Source organism: Podarcis muralis, chromosome 6 (genome assembly GCF_964188315.1).
Source record: "Podarcis muralis chromosome 6, rPodMur119.hap1.1, whole genome shotgun sequence".
Lineage (NCBI taxonomy): Eukaryota > Metazoa > Chordata > Lepidosauria > Squamata > Lacertidae > Podarcis > Podarcis muralis.
Genome location: NC_135660.1, coordinates 68,687,882 through 68,711,394, shown reverse-complemented (window position 1 = coordinate 68,711,394; position 23,513 = coordinate 68,687,882). Strand labels below are relative to the sequence as shown.

The following is a 23,513-nucleotide window of genomic DNA, read 5'->3' as shown; positions in this document are numbered from 1 at the left end:
CTCCCTGTGTGTGGAAAACCAGCCTGCCACGAAGAAATATATAGAAGAAACATGGGCGGTATTCAACAGAACTGTTGCATTAACACAACTGGGTCCCCGGCCGCTGTCCTCAAATCTACTCCAGAGAGTTGGAGGAAACCCCAGAAGAGATTTAGGGGGGAAGCAGAGGAGGAGAACATTTCCTTGTGCAAGCAGAAATCCTCATCCTGACTTAAGGTTCGCCTTAATGCTACTGCCTTGAACACAACCCTTTCTCCCCAATGTGCAGGCTTTCCAAGGAGAGAAAAGTGATTGTTTTTTAAACCTATTCAATCATGCAGCCAACCATCCACCTGCAGCTCAAAGATGTTCAGTCTAAGGAATCACTGGACACAGATATCAGTCCAGTAACTGCAGAGAGAATCTTTTCAGAGATTGCATGGGCTCCGTCCCCGTATTTCCATGACTGTGTACGCGTAAACGGCCGCAGTTTCTGCATACCATTCACTGGATTGGCCCCTGCGCTCCCGGAGCTGTTCTGCTTGGCATTCTCATGCAGGAGCTGGAACCAGTCACGGAGCCGATCCCCCAAGTCTGCCAAGTCTTGCCCAGTACAGGTTTCTGTAAATCAAATGCAGAATTATTAGCTGAGCACCCCGAGCTGGGAAGAATATGAAAGACACCCAAACTCTATTTTATTCATTGTGAAAGAGTCTCTTTTATGTAGCAAAACATTCCGCCTCCATGGACTAAAGTCAGTGTGTTTATGTGTGTGATACAGAAAGGACTGCTTACTGATGAGCTGGGGAAGGGGATGACTTGTGACATTTATTAGCTTGGAAATCCCTGCCTTAAACAAAAGTCTGAGCTGTCCAAATGGTGGATAAACTCCAGGATTTGACAAGAGCACCACTCACTTGCCTATCCACATCTTGGACTTGTCTAGAATTTGGCCTTCTGTACTTTTATGGGGATGTAAAGCAGCAGACAGAAGCCTGCCATTTTAAGGGTTTAGGTACAGAATAGCATACAACTCAGAAACAACCTTTATATCAACTAATTGAACAAAACTTACACAATTAATTTGCTAATTAATTTGCTAAGTTTTACTCAGGTAACAGTGCTTTATTCACTAAGTAACATTAAGCATTATATATATGTATCATGTATGCCTCATAGCAGATACTTACCTCTTTATCTTGGCCTTTGATGCCTATGTTATGTTTTTAGGACCCACCTTATATTTTTGATTGTAAATTGGTTCATCTGGTTTTAATACTGTCTAAACCTGCCTTGGGTCCTTATGGTGAGGGGCAAGGAAGAAATCTAAGCAACAACAAAACGGACCTATTTCCTTCCTTCCTCCACTTTGCAAATGACGGTGTAGCATGAACTGGATTTCCCATTCCCATGCGAACTAGCTCTTGGCAGATGTGATGAAATGATTTCTGAATCTTTATTGCATGGACCAGAACTGCAGTCATTGGGGAACCTGATTTTTGGTGCTTTAAGCTTTCCCACAGCTCTTAGGTCAGCACCATATTGACCCAAGTCTAGGAGACCCAAGGTGTGTGTGTGGGACCTGGGCAATGTGTACTCATTATGGGAGCCCTTCCCCAGCAGTGGGCTCTGGTGGGCTTACCTGGCATTAGTGTGCAGCTGAGACTGTGCTCTGAACGCTGCCCTAGAACAATGCTGCACTGTGGGGAAGGGAGCGTTCTGTGGGAAATTCAAACAGTGAGTAGACCCAGCGTAAAGAACTAGCTTTTTTTTTTTTTTTAAGGTGGGTCCATGGCAAGCAGTAGCAGTGCCCGCTGCCACAATGCTGGAGCCCTGAAACTGCCCAAGGTTGCCTGGTAGTAATACCAGCCTTGGGGTCACCTTCCCAGAACAAAATGGTGACAATGCACACGAAACCGCAGCGTGAGATGTGTTACTGGGGGAGGGAGCTTGCCTGCGTCTGGATCATGGTCTCATGTAGTTTTCCTGGCAGACAAATGCACATGGCATGATCAAGGGAGATTGGGGCCCCTTGGAATATGATTTAATGCCAGACTCTTAGGCATGCTTTCTGTTGCTTACATGAAAAGCAGCAGAGAGAGAAAGGGAAGGAGAGGATGCCATCATCAGACTATTCACTAAAATGTCCCCCCTGACCTTGTTTGGTGTCTGTGGCTGAGGTCGGGCTATGCTCACTCGCGCATGGGCACTGCCCCTCGCACTTAACCGTCAGCTGTTTGCTGGTCAGGCAGGCTTGCTGCTCCAGTTTGCACTGCAAGACAGAATGGAGAGTAGATAGTCAGAGAAGTCAGCACTTGCCAATCAAATGGGGGACGGGAAACCCAGGCTCCGGGACTCTGCTGGTCTAGGAGAGCCTGCCATGAACCTCCTCGACCTCATCTCACCTGCTCCTCTGCTGCCACCTGACGCTCCCCTCCTCATTTGGTAGTCCCTGTCCTGTCTGTCCAACATAGACCACACACCCTTACAGAGTGGACAATGCCTCCCTCTCCTCTTATCTTTTGGCAGCAGGAGCAACAGAAGGGGAGATGGGAGGCAGGCCACTTCATCACCTCGGATAACAGGCCAGACCCTTTTGGCTCCTCCTCTCCTTAAGTTGTTTCCATCCCAGCTGGTCCTGCAAAGACCTGGTGCCTGAGTTTGCTTATCTTCCCTCCATCCCTTTCCTCCATTTTGTATCATCTCTTTTAGATTATAAACCTGAGGGCAGCAACTGTCTTGCTTTTTAAATGATTGTTAAGTTGCTTTTCAGCTTCCGGAGCAGGGTCCAAACACTACAAACAAACAAACGGATACTCTAAGTTCTGCACTAAGATGACAATTCACCTACCGCTTAATGCAATGGCTGAATACTCATGCACAAGTTCATAATGGTTACTCCCCCCCCCCCCCTTGCCCAATTCCAAATTCCATGAATAATATTCCTCCGAACGCTCTTTGATGGGAAGCAACTCCATTAATCAGCTCCAGTGTAAACACATTAATCACAGGGATTAGCGGCTGTGTATATCAATATGCTGACATTCAATATAATAAATCGGAGGATGTGACCATTTCCCTTTTGTCCGCGATAGAAAGCACAGCAGGTCTTGGAAAGTATTCCTATGGCAGTATAATGAACGCTGCCTCTGGAGCCATGCCCAGCGGGAGCAGTGGTGCTCAGCTGATGTAGTCCAACTTAGGAAAGGGTTCTGTTACTAGCCAAGGCTACATGCCTGCCGTGATTTCCATGATGGGGAGGGAAAGGGGCATTTCTTTTGTGCTTCCTGAGAATTTCTGCTTTTATGACTGGGAAGATATATACACAAGTATGTGTGCAAGGGAGGGGAGGGAAGTGGGGAATAAACAAGGCTTTTGGTAGCTGGGGTGGGGCTTCAGTGCATGAGGCAGTTTCTCATGCTCCTAATGACTAGCACAAAAGAAATGTTGCAGAATTCTGCATTTAGTTATTGATCGCTATTTTTCATTATTAGAGACATCTTGCAAATGGGCTTATTTTTCACCCGCTTACACAGGTCACAGAATTTGGCTTGACGTGGGATTTTGATTGCAAAGGCATGAACGGGGTTTTTAATTATAGTGCACCCGATTCTGCTTATAAGGTAAAGGGACCCCTGACCATTAGGTCCAGTCGTGACTGACTCTGGGGTTGCGCGCTCATCTCGCTTTATTGGCCGAGGGAGTGGGCGTACAGCTTCTGGGTCATGTGGCCAGCATGATTAAGCCGCTTCTGGCGAACCAGAGCAGCGTACAGAAATGCCGTTTACCTTCCCGCTGGAGCGGTACCTATTTATCTACTTGCACTTCGTGCTTTCGAACTGCTAGGTTGGAAGGAGTAGGGACCGAGCAACGGGAGCTCACCCCGTCGCGGGGATTCGAACCACCGACATTCTGATCGGCAAGTCCAAGGCTCTATGGTTTAACCCACAGCGCCACCATATATCATGCCAAAACACAGGAGGGCTCTGCATAGGGATGGGGAATCAAACTTTCCCCCCATGCTCTGTGAATGTTAGGACTCCATGGCTAGATCCTGCCTCCTTCCCATGATGATCCCTGCTCTTTATTCTGAGTACATTTAGGAGCTCTAAGTTCCAGCAACAAGCATCTCTCTCCCGCTGACCCCTTTGAAATCCAAGGGCAGATTGCAACAGAAGGGTTTTGCAGCAGGCCAGCCTTCTGATCCTGTTACTTTTTTTTATTTAACTCTTCAGGCAAAGAGGAACCAAAAGCAAATAACAATGAATCTTCTTAGTGCTAATCTCCCCCGAATGAAATTTCCTGCTGTGTCCTGGTTTCGAACTAATCGGGCTAAGGCTTCTCAACATTCTTTGGTGCATAATAGGCTACAAACTGGCTGCTTGTTTCCTGCAAACTATAGAAAAATATTTCCCCCAGCCACTGACTTGACCTGCTGTGATTTCATGGGGCATTCACAAACATCTTAATAACTGATGGGATGGGAGAAAGAGTAACATTATTTTTTAAAAAAGGAAGGACCCCAGTATGTTTGGCTGTGAAAAAACACCACACACAGAGCATATGGAAATGGAGCATTTAGTTGGTGGGAAGATGAAGGGGTAGATTCACAAAACCCAAAACAAACTTGAGCAAGATGGCCAATGGAACTGATTACTTAGAGGGATGGTGCAGTCTCCCTCACTGGCATAAGTGATGGACAAATCTTCAATTTATTCCAGTTTTTCATTTCTCCAAACTTAAATTCGGCTCTCCATATTTCCACATGGTTGTGATTTTTTTAAAAAAAGTTCCCAGGAAAATTCACCAGCGTTTTTCTGTAAATTTATCCTAATCTACACATTTGTATGCAATTTCCCCTAATGAACAAGTGTACGCAAAACAATTTCCCCTAATACAATAAACTGTTGCATGTCATTTTTCACTCATATATGCAGTACATACACCAGTATGTGCATTTTTGTACACATTGCTACTCAGGAGAGCTGCACTACAAAATTCAGAAAAGTATGACTTTTGAAGACTGTGCTTTGGTTCTGGGATTGTGTTGGAAAGCATGAAGTAGGTTCGTTCATCTTTACACGCAAACTGAATTGAATTTCTCCTCCCACCCCCTACTCATTGGAGGCTTTCAAACAGGCTGGACCGCTCTGGATTTCCTGCATCAAACTACATGTCCAACAAGACCACCTAAATCTATGGTTTCAAGTGGTTGGTTCAAAGCATGTTACAGCTATTTACATAGCGGCAAAGCCATAATTTCAATGCTCCACCTCACTGCCAGATCAGTGCTCGGGATGCGAGGAGACAAGCAGGAAAGACTCAGAATCCTCACTTCCTGTTGCAAATTGCCCCGGCCACCATACGGAGCAATCCAAAAATGGCCGTAAAAGATCTCTGAGTAGCATGCTTCAGGAGCTGTATAAAAACCAGCCTCAGTTTTTAGCAAAGGAACCATGCTTCGGTTTCTGAATCAGTTTACTCCAGGCTGGGAGGCGATTCTTCACAAGCCTCGCTTCTCTATTTTGAGAGAGTTAAATGCAATTGTATGTGCTAAAGGCAAGAGCTTAGTTGGAACAGACTCCCCCATTCCAACAGCCAGAAGGCAGAAAAAGTAGGTCAGCACAGCATAACAAGGGCTACCCAAACGAGCTTTGGCTCAGTGAGTCACACCAATCCTGCACAGCTTCACTGTACTGCATGTAACGCAAAGGCATATTGCACTCACTTCCAATACTGTAAATATACCACTGCACTGTTACCCAGAGACTCACTTTGTCTAGAAGGAAAGTCAAACGACCTCAGACCCTTGGTGATACTTGTATTGCTGCTGTCCATCTTTTTATGGGACCTGCTTTACATTTCATGGAATCAAAAAGTTGGAAGGTGCCTCGAAAGGTCAACGAGTTCAGCACCCCCCTACAGCAACCTTAACAGAGGGCCAACCAGCATGTGCTTAAACAGCTCCAGCAGAGGAGAACCCACCACCTCCCAAAGCAGTCAAAGAGCTCTTACTGTTAGGAAGTTTCTCCTAATATTAAGCTGAAATCTGCTTCGTTGCCATTTCTACCTGTTGGTTCCAGTCATGATTCCGTGGGCCAAAACCATTCACAACGTCCTAACTGTATGCATTTTGTTTCCAGAATGTGATGTTTTGATACCAACATCTGGGTAACAGACATTCTCCCTTTTCTAACCAACACCAGGGACAGCCAATAGTATTTCCTTCCCCAGAAATGAAGGTGCCCTTAAAAAGAAAAAAGGATTCCTTGATCTTGCTGCCAAAACTCATCTTGATTTCTGGTCTGGTCAATGGGCCCAGCAGGTTTTCATATCGTTTCAAAAACCTGTTTTATTACAGGTGACAATGAGGATAAAATAAATTTGTGGAAGGGGCATAGCTCAATGGTAGCGCATCTGCCTTCCGTGTAAAGGTAAAGGGACCCCTGACCATTAGGTCCAGTCGTGGCCGACTCTGGGGTTGCAGCGCTCATCTCGCTTTATTGGCTGAGAGAGCCGGCGTACAGCTTCCGGATCATGTGGCCAGCATGACTAAGCCACTTCTGGCGAACCAGAGCAGCTCACGGAAACGCCGTTTACCTTCCCGCTGGAGCGGTACCTATTTATCTACTTGCACTTTGATGTGCTTTCGAACTGCTAGGTGGGCAGGAGCTGGGACCGAGCAACGGGAGCTCACCCCGTCCTGGGGATTCAAACCGCCGACCTTCTGATCAGCAAGCTCTAGGCTCTGTGGTTTAACCCACAGCACCACCTGCATCCCGTGCCTTCCATATAGAAGGTCCCAATTTCACTCCCCGGTGTCTCCAGGCAGGACTGATAAGGCCTCCTGCCTGGAGAGCTGCTGCCAGTCAGTGCAGGCAATACTGAGCTGAATGGACAATTCGTCTGACTTGGTATAAGGCAGTTTCCTTTCTTACTGTGGGTCTGATTTGACTAACCAGTCTAATAATAATAATAATAATAATAATAATGATGGCTGGGTTTCCCCAGCTGCTCTGGGCAGCTCCCAACAGAGTATTAAAAACACAATAAAACATCAAACATTAAAAACTTCCCTAAACAGGTTTGCCTTCAGATGTCTACTAAAAGTCAGATAGTTGTTTATTTCTTTGACATCCGATGGGAGGGCCTTCCACAGGGCAGGTGCCACTACCGAGAAGGCCCTCTGCTTGGCTCCCTGTAGCTTCGCTTCTTGCAGTGAGGGAACCGCCAGAAGGCCCTCAGCATTGGACCTCAGTGTCCGGGCAGAACAATGGGGGTGGAGGCACTAGCAGAAGTCTGGACAAGGAAGCTCGCACAATTGGCGAAGGGGGTGCGTGTGTCAGTACAGAATGAGAAGGGTGGAGAAGGGAAACCACTCTGTCAGGCAAATAGAAATGTGTGCGCTGACAGAGCGATCTCCTTAGCGCTACAAATCCCTCCCTCTGTTACTAAATGTGTGTCTGCACCAGAGGAAGTGAAGCCTTCGTATAATTTGTTATTCTCTTAAAAGCTGTGCCTCATTTTATTATTGTCTCCGTGCCTTTTTGGTTCTTTTCATCATACTAGCATTCACGAGAATTCTGCAAACCTGCAGCATTTAGCAATGACAATTTTAGCTGCCCTCAAAAGAAAAAGGAAGGGGGAAAAACAGCTCATAATTACCTCTTCTTTATCTTTAAAATCAATCAATTACTCCACCTCTGGGACCTCCACCAAAGGGTTATATATAATCTTGATATAATTTTGTGGTTTGGTGATAAATTAAGCAGAGGTGCCAGAGAGGTTGTCTTTGTTGGTTATTATCCTTAATATCGCTCGCTAACAATGCCTCCAGTGCTTCCACTAATATATATATGTATGTGTGTGTATGTAATTTATTTAACTGTACTGAAGTACTAAGTACTGCTCCACAGTTTGGGTTAATGTGTCCTTACAATTTTCACAAAATTGTCCGTTTTTACAGATGGAAATGAATGGTGAGAGGACTTAGGGCACCCACTGATAGCCTAGAGGAGAAGAGCATTAATGAAGTACAAAATTATGTCCATGAAATGGCAATGTAGGAAAGAGGGCAAAGTTTCTAAGCTTGAGAGGAGAGGTGTTGTGAGCAGTCAAAAGACACATCAAGAGGAAGGGGCAAGTGGCTTCCATGTCTTCTGCTCACACTCCTGAGTCTTGTCCTAAGGAAGGAGACAGGCACTTCCCTCACAGTGAGATGGCCTCACCCCTGAGCCTCCAACAGAACGTGCTTTTCCGCACTACAATCCAGAAATGCGGAAAGAGGAACCATTAGTCCCTTGAGCAACCATTCTGAAACAAACAGGCCCTAATACCAAGTTAAAGAACCAAGCTTTTCCCATGGCAAAGTGTTGCATGAGACGCAAGTAAATATTTATTTCTCTGTTACATTTATACGCTGCTACCTTTCCTGCTTTTGAATTATGGTGCTGGAGGAGACTCTTGAGAGTCCCATGGACTGCAAGAAGATCAAACCTCTCCATTCTGAAGGAAATCAGCCCTAAGAGCTCACTGGAAGGACGGATCCTGAAGCTGAGGCTCCAATACTTTGGCCCCCTCATGAGAAGAGAAGACTCCCTGGAAAAGACCCTGATGTTGGGAAAGATGGAGGGCACAAGGAGAAGGGGACAACAGAGGACGAGATGGTTGGACAGTGTTCTCGAAGCTACCAGCATGCGTTTGACCAACTGTGGGAGGCAGTAGAAGACAGGAGTGCCTGGCGTGCTCTGGTCCATGGGGTCACGAAGAGTCAGACACGACTAAATGACTAAACAACAACACCTTTTCTTCGGGAAGCTCCCTTGTATTATCTTCTTCTTCTTCTTCTTCTTCTTCTTCTTCTTCTTCTTCTTCTTCTTCTTCTTCTTCTTCTTCCTACTACTACTACTACTACTACTACTAGGATTTACAAGCTGTTTGTAGAGCTAACTCCCAGTACACCATAAAGCCCGCTGAATAACTTTGGGTTCATTACTGGGTGGTTGGTTTTGTTTTGTTTTTAAGCTTAACCTACCTCACAGGGTTGTTGTGAAGGTAGAATAGGTGGGTGGGTAGAGAAACAATAGGACTTGGAGCTAATTCTAGCAGCTCAGTTGCCTAGAGTGTGGTCTGATAATGCCAACGTTGTGGGGTTCGAACCCCTTAAGGGACAGCGGCAAATTCCTGCACTGCGGGGGAGGGGGCTGGACTAGATGACCCTCAGGGACCCTTCCATCTCTGCAATCCTATGACTCTTAAGAATGTAAGGAACAAGCAAAGACTGTAAAACAACTCAAGAGAACAGAGATACAAAACCTCCCTGCACGCCCCCCCCCCCGCATAATACTAAACAGGTATGAAATTCTGACCAGACCCCCTGAAACGTTGCGGCTGCTTCTTCCCCTGAACGAATGCCCTCCCGCCAACCTCTTTTCCAGGCTTAGCTGCTGCCATTTTCTCTCACCACGGAGCTGTAAGTGTGTCCATCGGAGCCACAGACAGATGCGAGCTGGGTCATGTGACAAGGCTTGCACAAGCTCTCCTTGTTTCCATGGAGTTTCAGGGTAGGCTGTTTGATTCTGTGGGTGCACAGGAGGGAGAGATAAGAAAGAAACAAAGAATTCGTATTAAAGCAGGGATAACCTCGCAGCAAACACGCCCTCAGGCACAAGATGCGCTCTTCTCTGTTTGGCACTTGAGGAATGTGAAATATCCCGAAACTGCAGACTGGAGAGTGCTCTTCAGGTATCACTGTGCTACCTGCAATATAACAGGCAGGGATCCACAAGTGAAACTTTTCACAGAGCCACAAGGAGGAAAAGCTTCACCTATGGATTTCTGTCTGTTGTGCTCCCATGAAAGCCACACAGAGAGCTTCCGCCTGCCAAACAGCGACAGCTTTAACCTTCAGTTATATGATTTGTTCGCAGGAGAAAGGGGCGAAAAGCCATCGAGGCCAAAGGCCTCTTCAGCCATTTGGGGCGAATGCGCATGGATTGATAAGGGGCAGGGGCATACACAGAAACACCAGTCCCAATGTCACTGCATGGGCCAGATCCACTTCACACCATCCTGTATTGAGAGCAAAAGTCTGAAGGGAGATTTTAAGGGTGTTCAGATGAATGTGTGCATGCACCTGTTTTCTCCCTGCTCTTAGCTCACAGGAGTTTAGGCAAACACTTGCAGAGAGCTCATGTGTGAACACCTGTGGTTCATAATGTTAAGTGAAGGAGTGGAAGAGAGCCTTAGCCACAAGGAATGAGTTCACCTGCGCAATATGGCCTCCCTTAGGGATACTGCCTATTCCTCCTCTGCCTTTTCACTCTTAAATTCAAAAAAGAAAAATTAATTAAGACTTATGGAAATTGTGCAGGCAACTCTATACCTGCTTGTTCAGTGAGAACAGGCAGTGGGGAGCAGGATCCGGCCAACGGGCCAAATCCTGACCACCCTCACGGGCCATTTTGAGAGATGGGTAGTGCCTCCATCACCTGACGTCACAACGATGTCACATGATCTGAAATATAGCTGGTCCTGAGTTTCAGAGTCCTGGCTAACAAGTGCCACTTCAGCAGGTGGCTGACAAGCACTTGGCACTTTTAAAAATATTCATTCAATATCCTGAATAAAACAAATCACTTTTAAATCTACTAGCCAACTGTATTTAAGTGTGGGTTGTCCTCCGTTGACTTATACGTCCATTGACTTCCTGTTGTGCCCACCACAAAAGGACTCGTCGGAAGCAAGAGCAAGTCACTCAGTAACACCTATTGCCCCACCAGGGACTCATGGGGTGGCCAGCTGCTTCCTTACCTGTGCTCCAGCTTTTTGCGGCTAATGCACATAGCCCGCTGGTAGCCCTGGGCGATGCACACCTTGTGCCGGCTGCATTTCACTTTCTGGCAGGGATCCTTAGTGGTGTCCACACCTAAAGCCAGAAGTAAATGGAGTGTGAATGACTAAGTGCTCCTTTTTATAGCAGAGTTTGCTGCCTGATATAAAGCAGAAGCTTGCAGACAACCACACACAACGTGCTAAAAACCACAAAGCAACCACGGTCTGCAATACTTCATTACATGCAAGTATATCAGGACCAGAAGCTGTTTCACAAATCAACTTAAATTGAGTCTGATAATTGAACTAGTTTCCCATTTGTAGTGTTATCTTATAAATAGGGCTGCCCTACGTCCGGGACTCCCGGGTGTATGGCAATGTCGGAAGTGTTGATTTTTTGGCGAATTTCCTTTAAAAAAAAAAAAAAAAAGCACAGCAACTTCATTTTGAGATTTTGCAGGAAAAGCTCAACAACTTTTGTGTTCGGATATTCACTTTTTGAAATACGGCAGCCCTATTACAAACAACTTTGCTACAATCGACGATTTCGAAATTATTTGCACGCAGTGTGCCGTGTACTGCCGACTGCCTTTGCAAACAAACCTAAACTCATCGCTTTAGGAAGACGGCTCCCCAATATGCAACGGCAATGAACCTTCTTGCCATGTGCTCTCTCTATGACCTGTGTGGATTCCCACCACATGCGAAAAGGTGCTGCGAGAGAACCACCTGACATGGTACGTATAAGCATTCACATTCCCATCTTCGCTGAGGAACGGGTAGGAATGTGCAGCTGCAGCTGTCCTGCATGGACACAATCAAGGGTCACCTTACACTTGTCATGTGTGCCTGTCAATATGCAGCCAACGTGGGCCTTGACAAATCAGCTGGCTTACTCACCTGCAGCAGTGTCCAGTGCTGAACTACATATACTGAAGGCTCTTTGGATTTGCATTCAGGGCGTGTTTGTGTGTGATGGAGGACTTTGTGCAAGAAAAGCCCTAACCACAAAGGTGAAGTATCTGCTGGGTTGAGACCAATATTATTGTCATGGTTCTCTACAGAACTAGCATCTGCCACCTGAAATCTAGTCTCTAGCCACTCCCCTTTCAAACACATTTTTGTTTAGATTTATTTTTTTAAAACACACACACACTCTATGCATCCAAACATCTAAACCCCAAATCGGTGAGTTTTAGGTAATATGGCCACAACAACTAATTATCACTAAATTTGGCAAACAGCTATAAGCTCAGTGGTCGACTGCATGCTTTGAATGCAGAACGATCAAGTTTCGATCGCAAGCATCTCCAAGCAGCTCAGGGAAAGACTCTCCTCAAAATCTGGAGAGCTTCATCCAGTCAACGGAGATAATCCTGAGCTGCATGGACCACTGGGCTGGCTCAGCAGAAGGCAGCTTTCCATGTACGCTGTGTCAAATCATGAATAACAGACAAGTTTCAAGCCATGTGATGTAATCCAGCCTGAATGACTGGTCTCCTGAAACAGCCTCCTGCTTGCATTTGTCAACGAAGGTACACATCTCCATCTGCAATGGTTATCTACCCTCTACCAAATCGTCTGGCAGATGTAGTTTGGAACTTCCTGAGGGCACCTGAGGTTGGAGGAGGATGGGCTAGATGCATCTAGGATGGGAATGGAAGAGGTGCCTCTAAACCCAGTCCCTCCCGCTGCACATCACTAGCTGCCCGCGATTGCTGTTGGATTTGGGCCGCAGAGGACAATGCAGCGTAGAGCTAAGCGCCCTTAAGCTCGCCGCTTTCAAAGGGCATAATAAGCATGCTTAAATCTGTGTGGGTTCAAAGCCAGCAAACTTTACAACGGCAGGAACTTTGCAGCCTGGATCAGGCAGCCTTTGAAAAACAAAATGCTCTTGCACTATTTTCTGAAGGTCAGCAAATCAGTATTCTGGTCAGGCCAGAGCAGTCAAGGCATTCTTTAAATTGAATTGCCTTTATTTAATAAAACCAAGGGAGATCAAAGGACTGGTGCTCAAGTACTCAATTTTCTAAAAGTTTAGGGGGGGGGGAAGTCTGGTGCCAGCAGTGACTTGAAGATCAGGCGGTGGTAACCAGTGAAACTCCAGCTCCTCAAAGCTTGAATGTATAAACCTGCTTTAAACAGAACCAGGACCTCAGTCCACCTATTTCAGTTCTGCCCAAAGCAAGATGGAGGAATTTGTGGCCTCCATGTGCTGTGGGACTCCAACTCCCATCATCCTCAGCCAGCGTGGGATGATGGGAGATAGGAATTCATCAACATCTGGAGGTTCCCCATTCCTGGCCTACACAGATTGGCTTTTGCTTTATAAGGTCTCAGAGAGGAATCTTTTCCAGCTCCATACCTGACGATGCCAGAGTCTGAACCTGGGAGCTTGGGTATGCAAAGTATACACTCTTACTTATTTATGTGTCAATGTTATTTAAGTCAACCATGTCTACACCACTTGCCACCTTAGCTTCTAAGTGGTGTACGGGAAGGATAAAAGGATGTGATGAAATTAAAGCCAATTAAAACTGACTGTGATTTTAAAAATAAATAAATTTAAAACTAGCTGCAATTGAACTATGGTCTGTTCTTATAGCTTGAGCATGCTGTTCTCTTGCATACATTTTTCAACAGTTTAGAAGATTGCGTTGCTCAGGCAACATGTGGATATACTCAAGTTGCTTGCCATAGAACACATGCTTTGATTGCAATCCCTAACATCTCCAGGGAGAAGGATCAGAAAGCAAGGAATGGGGAAGGCTCTTGTGTCAGTTGAAGTAGCAGACTAGACAGACCCAATGGTCTTGCCTAGAAGAAAAAAACTTCCTCTGTTCCAGGTTGGCTAGGAAGCTTAAGTTTCGTAACCACACAGCATCTAAGTCAGCAAACTATTCCATCAGTTCTCCCTATGCCCCATATACGTACTTTCCCTAGAATAGGGAAAGGGAAACCTCAGGTCTGGTGGCCCCACCAGCGCTCTCTTTTGGACCCCCAGAGCTCTCCATCAGCCATATCCCCTCTCCCCAGACCACACGATTCACAGTTTCGGCTTCACAACCTCCCTGAACATTTTTGCCAGTCTGGAACCTGCTCCTGAACTCTACACTCATTGTTTTACCCATTTTTGTTTCTGGCCCCGCCCACTTCTGGCATGTGGCCCTCGGGACATTGCTGAGAAGGTAATCTGGCCCTCTGGGTGAAAAACATTCCCCATCCGTGTGCTAGAATATCTACCCCCCTTTTTTCATCCAAGTCTCCCTTTTGAAAACTAAAATTTCCCATCATGCTTTTGTTACTTGACCTCTTTACATAAATGTCCACACCACCCTTCAGTAGATATCCCTGCTGAAGTGGTTTACATGGAAAGGCCAGTGCAAAAAAGAATCAAAACGCACGTGAAGAATGGCATAAACACAAAGGCCGAAAAGGCAGCCGTATCTGAAAGCTGTAATGCCGCCAATCAGAGGAGCACAGCTGCATTTACCCTTCCTGTCCCTCTTCCCTACCTAACAGTTGATCAGCGCAACTGCAGTTGACTTGGCAGAGCTACATGTGCACAGCTTTGGCTTGTTGCACATGGATATTGTTGGATCAGCACCAACTGCCCCACTTGCAAAAAAAGGAGAGGAAATACACACACACACACACACACACACCCCTCATATCCCACTACAACACTTAGATTAAAATTAGACCAAATTTAGAAAACCTTCAAGCACAGGAAGGTCTTTAAAACAGATTTAAAATTAATCAGAGGAGTGCCCATTTGGACTTCTCTGGCAAAGCATTTGTGCAAACTGCAGTACCACCCGAGACAGCCCTACGACATCTAAACTCAACTGCTTTAAAACGGCTGTGGACGTCTCCCCGACGAGCCCCTGAAACAGCCATTGATTCAGATTATTTCCTCTCCTGCATGAAATTGAGTCCTGCACCATTCCACTTTTTTATTATCTGGACAGCTGCTCAGGGCTCAACTCTGTGCTTCTACTCTGCAAATTTCTCCTCTGTCACATCAACCACCCACCCAATAATTTTGGATCAATCATCTGTGAAGTCACAACTCTGGAGGCATCGATTTCAAGTAGCAATTAAATGATACTAACCAAGGAAACCAAGCCTGCAAACTGTAAACATTTAGAAGCGGGCGTCTCCACTAACATAAAAGGGGAGTTATTTCCATCACTCGCATAAGCACAATCAATTCTGCTCAATGGCACACAACAACCTCATCTAACATGCAGGGAAAGAGACTTAACTAACCCAAACACCTGGAAAAGCATCAGAATTCACCCCAGAAGAAAGTGATTAAGCCCATGGGTAGCCCACTCTAATGAATTATCAAGGGCAGGGAAAACTTTGGCCTGTCTACAAATTGTATTTGTGTTTTTAAGAATATGCATTGGCAGGTAGATTGTATATGAAAGACTACTGCAGCTCAGAAGTAACACCATGCTGCTAATGGAACAGAGGGAGTGGAAGATAAAAAAGGAAGACCATAGCCTCCACTTAGAAGGAGAGTTGCAATTCCTGCATTGTACACACACATTTTTTGCAGCTAGTAAAACTGAAACTGGGAAACACATCTCTCTTCAAACATGCCTGTACTCTGGCTTGATAGTCTTGCCTTCAAAGTCATTTTCAAACGTCTTTAGAACAGATGAAAGCAAGGTAGACACCAGTGAAATTTGCTCCCATATTTACCATCTTGCAACCTAACAAGGTCTTGGGCACTTGATCGCAACAGGTCCTTTAAAAAGATTAAGCGGAACCAAAAGGGGAAAGTGTACCTTCATCAACTGGCTGATTATCCTCCCAGCTTTTGATGTAGTCATCCTACATGGGGGGAAAGGAAAAATGACAGCCTAAGTGAATTAAGAGAGTTTAAACAAGAGAAAATGTCAACTATAAAAATCCAGATGCTGTTGAACTCCAGGCAAATCAAAATCCATACAGATAATGTTATGCAGAGGATGCGACAGTGATGCTTCCTTGACAGCCTGAATTCCAGGAAAGAGGCTCTGTTGCTGTAATTTCTCTTGGCTTTACCCTCTTTGTTCCCTTTTTGCAGGAGAAGCTCAATGATTTGATGGGCTGGCGCTTAAGAAGGCTGAATCTTCTCAAATCCTCAATTCTTCACAAAGCAAAGAAATGGACTAGGCTCTGTGGGATTTGTCCATGCTTGAACAGCGATGGGAAACCTCCGTACTATGAGCCTAATCAGGCTCCCCAATTCCAATTTTGGTCCACAAGGCCATTTTAGCCAAGCCACACCCACCTGACATCACATATGATGTCATGCTGATAGAGATGTGTCAGGTGTGGTGCAGCTAAAGACCTGACTTAGCCAAAATGGGGTTTGCAGGCACTGCTGATCAGCTGATTAGCAGCCCCTGCAAAGCGATACGCCCTTTGTCCTAGCAAACCCTGACCATCAGCTGATTGAGGTTTGCTGTGCCAGGGCTCAGCCATTGCAAGACCCTATAGTGTAGAACTAGGAAGAAGATCCAGGCATTCCAGAATACCAGGTCATATTCTCTTGTCGCTCGTGACCTTGTTTTTACTTTTTTTTAAATAAAAAAAAATCTGTTCACATTTTCCAAGCTAGCAAGCAATCAGAAGTTAGCAGCCCACTGCAAATCAATGAAGCCATTTTCTGCTTTAAAGTGTTATGCAATCAGAAATAAACATGCTCTATCAACCAGAAAAACAAAATAAAAGCAGTTTAATGATAGAGCCCTTGGCCATCCTGCTTTCATCAAAATGAATTGGGGGGATTGGGGGGCGGGGAATCCCCACACCTCAGCAGTTTTCTTTCTTTCTTTTAAAAAATCTCATCCACTATGGCTCTGAGCTGACCAGTCAGAACACATTATTATTATTATTTAGACAGACTGCTTTCCCCCTCCATGTGTACAGTGGTCTTATGAAGGCACTCCTGTGTTGCAGCACATCTACATTTTTTTTAGGGTATGGGAACTGGTGATATTGCCATGTGTGACCTGACAGGCAGGAGAAGGAAAGGCTCGCCTGTGGAGGAGAGGAGTGCACCTAGCCCTCTTACTGGGTTCTCACAAATATGCTGCCAGGCTCTGGCGGGAAGGGAGTTACACCAATGTCACAGAACCATCTAGAATGTCCCTTTAGATGGAGGGCCGGATTCCCTCCTGACCAACCCTCTGGAGGGCCTTATGACAGTGGTGGGCTGGGCCAACTGGGAGGAGGAAGACATGGGACAGAAATATGCCACGTAAGAGCCAGAGGTTTCTAACCACAAACACCTCTCAATTGTCCACCCTGGCACACCGTTCCAGCCAGGCAAAAACATCTGACAGGGGCACAGAGCAAGGCCCGTGAGAGGGGTTGCGGTCTGAGGAGAGTCTGAGAGGGCTGCATCTGGCCCTCAGGCCCACCAATCTCCCCATCTGCTCTCCATATTTTGGGCAGATACCTGATTCAAGATGGTGAGCCAGGGCAGACATTAACTGCCAACAGATGCTGACGCGAAAGAGCAATTTGAGCGAGCAGTGCCATGTCAGGCCTGGAGCCCACGGAAGGTCAGAGCAACATGCAATTGTTTCTAAATACAGCATTGCATGTGTCAGAGCTGCCCTAGGTCCCAGCTCACAAAGGACCAACGCCCAATTCCCTGCTTCACATGCTATACCACTCAAGAGATATTGGAGCTTATCGGGCAGCTGCAGGACTGTGTCAACTCATTCATGTGACTTTAAAGACTGTGAGGGAGCACAAGGGAGCAGGCAGCGCCTAAGGTAGGCAACCTCCATTGTTTTCAAAGTGTGAGGAGGGGGGAGGGGAAAGGCAGTATATGGGCAAAAAGAGATTTATATTCTGACTCGCGGCAACAATCTCCATAAAGGAGCATGGGGCGTGTTCTCCATCCCCACTCCAGTCACCTTGCTCCAGCAAAAGGTGCTTTTGAAAAGACTCAGCTGGAGCTCAAAAGTTCCAGAAGAAATGAGAGTGTGTGGCTGGGTGTGCCTCCTGCACAGCCTTCTCGAGAGGCTGTGGGTGGGTGATCCTTATTTTGTCCTCCTTTCTCCTTGTATCCTCAGGATTTATGTACGTGCATCAAATGTAAATGCAGACTACACTTGTGCTACAAGTGAGAGACTTACCTGCGTGGAAGACCCTGTGTAAAGCAGAGGGTTGGGCTTAACCTCTTTGGATATATTCCAGACCTCTGATTCAAGAAAGCAGAAGTAGTTCACCAGGCAGTTGTTGGACTAGCTTCCTAGCAGGCTGATCGCTCCTGTTCACTGGGAAGGAGCGAGGAGGCAGCAGGGAGGTCAGCACGGTGCAGGAGTACCAGCAGAGCCAACATGGTGCTGATCCTGGTGCATTTGCACCCTGCCAACCTCCTCACCTCACCCTTCACCCTCCTGGTAATCAACAGAAAGCTAGTATATCAGTTGTGCTCCACATACCAAGCCCTAGAAAGTGCCATCCTAGCCAAGCCACACAGTCAGAAGAATCACATGGCAACAGCCCTTGCTGAGCTCGGCCACTTCCGTCTGTAGGTGAGAAATTACATTTTGGGTTCTCCTACCGCATAGAAACAAAAAGCAGCTCAAATTTCCCTGCCACAGAAAACAAGCATGTCGGAGACAACACTTTTTTCTTTCAGGCTTTCTACCCAAGGAACTTTTTCATGTCCTTGGAAGTCTGAAATGGTCCGCCCAGCAAGAGATGCCTGCCATGTTGATGCTTTCATTCTTGTAGCCCGGCTGTTAATTCAGCTCTAAAGCACACCCTCCTTGACGTGGGTTTATAGCAAAATTGGATTTAGTTTAATGCAACCTTTGTGCTGTGCCAGTTCAGGCACCAGTGATTTCACTGCAGGCAGATGGACGCAGGTATCGAAACATGCAGAGCCAGGATGACTGGCCAATTTTTCACAGACCACATTCAACCACTTAGAAGGTCCTCCAAAATAAACCAGAAACAAAATGAAGGAGCTGCAGTAGAGGACAGAAGGAGACGATACAGATGTGATGATAAAATGAAACAAGATTATAAAAAAATATAAAAATATCAGTACTAACCTCCACCTCCTGGATAATTCAGACCACAGCAGAAGGGCAGCAGAAATAACATGAAAAGGAGAGAAAAAGAGAAGTAAAAAATCCCACACATGAAGACAGCATTACATAGCAGCTATACCAACAAGGCAATGCAGCCACTGCTATTCCTCTGCTCAAATTCAGAGTAATGTCAGGATTCATTTCCCAGAAATAATGTTTTATTAACCATTCTACTAATGCAATTTTTCGTTTTGTTTTTTCCAATTTGCATCCATTAAGCCATTTGCCTGTAACAGTGACAGCCGTGGATTCGGGTTGTAAGGGATATAAATCAAGACGAGGGCCTGATAATTTGGGGCATTTATTAAGCAGGCGGCGTCTTCCTCAGGAGGTTTTCTGTTGCCTACAGGGCATGAACGGCAAAGTCTCGGAAGGATGCGCTGGAGTCGCACACTGTATTTCATACCCTTTTTGACACCCCCACCAATACACACGCTTGATTATTCTTCCTTTTTTGCCTCCGCCAATAAAGGCCACAATCCAGACTATATGCTGGCGGCAGCCATTATAGGGCAAGCCTGCTAGGCCACCTCCCTCGAAATGTACCCGCAAAGAAGTAAATTAAGAAACAGGGAAGGGAAGGGATATATTTGGCTGGGTTCAATGCTCTGTAGCTATATACGCTGCCCATAGAGAGACTACAGTTGAGGTCAACGATCCACCCACGCTCTTGTCCAAAGGGGTTTCAGCAGGGCAATCCAGCCCCCCCCCCATCCATTCTTCTAGGTATTTAGATGTGGTGGACCTGTTTCTCCACCTGGCTCCATTCTGCGTCTGCTGAAAGCACAGGCAAGAAGCTACCATCAGCATAAGCCCTTGAAACAGGAGGAGAAGGCAGAGCTGAGCTTTCCAAGGTTCTGCAGAATTCTATGCTGGTCCAGCTGCCAGTGATGGGCCTGATCCAGCCCTCTCTGCTCTGCCAACCTGGAGCTGGTAAAGCAAAAAAAAAGGGGGGGGAGCAGCCACGCGGTTACTGTCCTCCCACAGTAAACGGACTCGTCTGCTCCAGGTCTGGATACTGCAACAACTAAGGGTGCAATCAGTTTACACGGCCCAATAATGTAAGTGATTAGATAAATTCTGAAGACAGTGTTATTTCCCCCCATCCTTCCACAGAAAGGGGTATCTATTCTGAAATCTGAGGGGTCAGCACAACTAGCAGCTAGTGACAATTGAGGCCTTTTGGGACAAATGTGGTTCAAGGTTTTCAAAACACTCCATGGATACGAATGACGAGGCTTTACTACCACTGTGAAGTCAATTGCCATGTATCCCTGATTAAAGGAAAAATGCAAATCCCTTCCAGTGTACTTCTATCCTTATTTGCCCCGAAAACAATTAATTTGGACCCCAAAGTGAGTGCCTGTCTTTGATGAGCCTACTGGGGACATGCTTAAAAGACCCAGAATGGGTATAGGTGGGGCTTATTGAAGGGAGATGTTTATATAGCTGAGAACTGGATATGCAGCTGGAAGTGACAAGCCACTGATCTGTTAAGAAGGCGGCTTGCCTCTTCAGCAGCAAGGAACAAGTGTAGTCAGTTGCCATGTCTACCTATGGATCATCAAGGCCTGGTTCCCAGGGACATATGCATCACTTGATATAAACATCTGCCAGTCTCATGCTGTCTGTCAATGGGCAGTTTTAAGTGGGCTCTCCTTCAGATCCATGATCTCAGCTGTTTCTCAGCCCTTCGGCCAGGGATCCATTTACAAGCAATGCCAGGATTTGTACTGGGCAAAGTATGGCTTGGTCATAGTATGGTCCCCCCCCCCCCCCAATAGTAAGCTTCCTTCGAACTGTGGGCATCTAACCTTTCACCATGCCTTGGCTGAAGTTTGGTAGGGCGGCCATGAGCAAAACAAACAAACGTTACCCTGGTGGCGGTGGCAAGATGCTGTTCTTGATTCATGCCAAGCCTGTTCCCCTCCAGATATTGCTGGACTCTGGCTCCCATCAGCCTCAGCAAGCATGGCCGGTGGTCAAGGAGTATGGGATTTGCAGTCCAGCCACATCTGAAGGGTCACAGGTTGTCTCAAGGAAACATTCCTGTTTCGTGGAAATCAGCAGAAGCCATTCTCCAGCTACTGCATCTGCCACACTCCAGAAAGGCTCATCCTTTGAACAGGACCGCCTTTTCCGTCAACAACCCTTTAAGCATTCAGCCCCCATTTCCCCCTCTCCCCCTTTCCACCTCAGGTCTCCAACGAGTCCATTCATCTTCCCTGTGCACACCTCTGCAGCAGCTCTTCCTTCACCCAACTGCTGCTCTCTTTCAATGCCCTGGCTGTGTCCCCAGCCTCTTTGCCCTCGTCCGTGTGTCTCTCCCCCCCAAACACACACACACAGCTGGAACACCAAGCGATGAGACAAGGGGTCCCTGCAGGTTGAAGGAGCTGCACCATCAAAGGCAATTGTGCGCTTCCTCCCCCCGCCTGCCGAAATCTGCCTTCCCAGCTCTTATAGCGAGGCTGGCAATTGCGAGCCAGGGAGAACAAAACCAATTTATTCTCCACTGCACGCTCAAGACTTCCAGGGCGTTCCACCCCCACTGGGAACGTTTTCAATAGCACCAACCGAAAGGGAGCACAGGGAAGAAGAAGAAGAAGAAAAAGCAGCATAACAATGTCTCTCCCTTCCCCTCGTTCTCGCTCTCTTTCTCTCCAGCCCAACCCGACAGGAAACGGCACATTGTCAAAGCTGGCACCCTGCCACTCTGCAGCAGGCTCTGCCAAGTAAGCAAATGAGGCTTCACATCGGAGATGGTGGCGCTGATGTGCTGTGGAGCCACCTGCCGCTCTGGGGACCGCTTGTAAGCACAGGGAGGTGGAGGGAGCTCTCTGGGGTGTGGGCAGAGGAAAAGGACCGGTCCAAGGTCCTCGCGATAGATTGGAATCCACACCCGGCTGCGGCGTTCAGTGGGTGACCTTGAGTCACCATCCCTCTGGGTCAGTTTAACCCACCTCCTTGGGGCGGGGGTGAGGGGAGGGCTTCCAGACCATCACCATTTTTGGGTGGGATTCAGTCTCTGCACGATTACAGTCGATTGGGAGGCAACCAACCTGCTCCACCCAAAACCAGAGCTTTTGCCACAAGGAAAGCAGCTGGAAAATGCAGAACACTGTCCAAAAACAAATCAGAATAGCATTGCCTGAGCTCCAATCAGGATAACTGCTGAATGGACAGGTCGTGTGGAAGCAACTGGGGTTGTCAGTAGCCAAGCAGGATAAAAAAGGAGCCTTTGTGGACTAGAACCTGGGAGGCCAGGGTTCAAAATCCCCACTCAGTCATGAAGCTCACTGGGTGACCTTGGGCCAGACACTGCCTCTCCGTCTAACCTACCTCACAGGGTCATCGAGGGGATTAAATAAAGAGAACCAGGGCTCGCCCCCCCCAGCCAGAACTTGCCAGAACTCAGTTCCAGCACACCTCAGGTGGGCGCTATTGCCATTCTAAGAGAACAAGGGAAGCATTCATGGTGAGTTCTGGCACCTCTTTTTCTAGAAAAAGAGCAGTGAGGTGAACGATGCAAGCCAGCTTCAGCTCCTTTGGGGGAGGAAAATGTAATAAATGTAATAAATAAGTAAACCCCATGCATGCTCCTCAAGTGCTTTAGGAAATAACAAAATTAGATAACCTCAGATTTCCCAGGGCAGACACAAAACACCAGGAAGCTGCAGAAACCCTAAGAGGATAGTAAAGTATTGTTAGCAAAGCCACCCTCCATGTATGTCTCTTGCAAGGTGGCCATTTTAAAGCCCCTCTTTTAAACTCAGGAGCCATGCTATGCTGTGTAGTGGCTACAGAGGGCTGGGTGAAAGCCAAGGAGACCTAATTTCAAATACCCACCAGGCCACAAAATTCACTGGCTGGCCTTGAGTTAAGTCACTATCTCTCGGTCTAACCTACCTCACAGGGTTGTTGTGAGGGTGAAATGGTGGCAGGGTGACAGGTGCAGGAGAGCCTGCCTTCAGCTCCATGGAGGAAAAGCAGGATAAAAATGTACTGGGGCGAGCGCACAAACCCAACACTCACGCTTCATGAAGAAAGATCATTTTGCCCCAAACGCTTGGTGATAAGCAATTAAGCGATCCGCCGGCATGTGTGCGGAACAGACCCCCAGCCACAGCTGCAAAGCAGTTCTGTCAAAGGCAAGCCCTTCTGATTCTTCCCCCCCTCGCCCCCAATATATTTAAACAATCCTTTCTAGTCAGCGCTTTCTGTTTCTGTCATGCACTTTCCGGAGGGGGAGTGAGGACTGTTGACAGGGTAGGTCACTCGAGACAGCGGCTCCCTCAGGAGGTCAAACTACTGAAGGAGACTGCGCCTGACCTTGGCGCTACTGAAGGGAAGCGTGTTTGCTCAGCGAGAGGAGGGAGTTACCAAGGGCATGCTGGGAGCTCAAAACGCTCTTCGGCCTTTATATTCTGTGCCAGCTTCTGTGGTGTAATAACATCAAAATAATCTGCTTTGAGAGCAGGTCTACATCTGAGGGCTCATCTTCAAAGCCCCACGCAAGGCTTATCGGAAAGGTGGGGCAGTCCAGCAGTGCCCAGAGCATTTTATGCCACAGCATAAAATAAAAAC

At 46.9% G+C, this 23,513-nt stretch overlaps 1 protein-coding gene across 1 annotated transcript in view; it reads right to left on the bottom strand.

Moving 5' to 3' along the window:
• Positions 1-15,711, bottom strand: part of LOC114597245 (testican-2) — a 28,853-nt gene extending 13,142 nt beyond the window's left edge. The window contains exons 1-5 of the mRNA XM_028729582.2: positions 15,612-15,711; positions 10,792-10,906; positions 9,443-9,557; positions 2,137-2,251; positions 481-600 (exon numbers count right to left, since the gene is read on the bottom strand). Of these exons, the coding sequence (XP_028585415.2) occupies positions 481-600; positions 2,137-2,251; positions 9,443-9,557; positions 10,792-10,823 (382 nt within the window). The 5' untranslated portion in view covers positions 10,824-10,906; positions 15,612-15,711. The remainder of the gene's footprint in view (positions 1-480; positions 601-2,136; positions 2,252-9,442; positions 9,558-10,791; positions 10,907-15,611) is intronic.
• Positions 15,712-23,513: the final 7,802 nt, after the last annotated feature.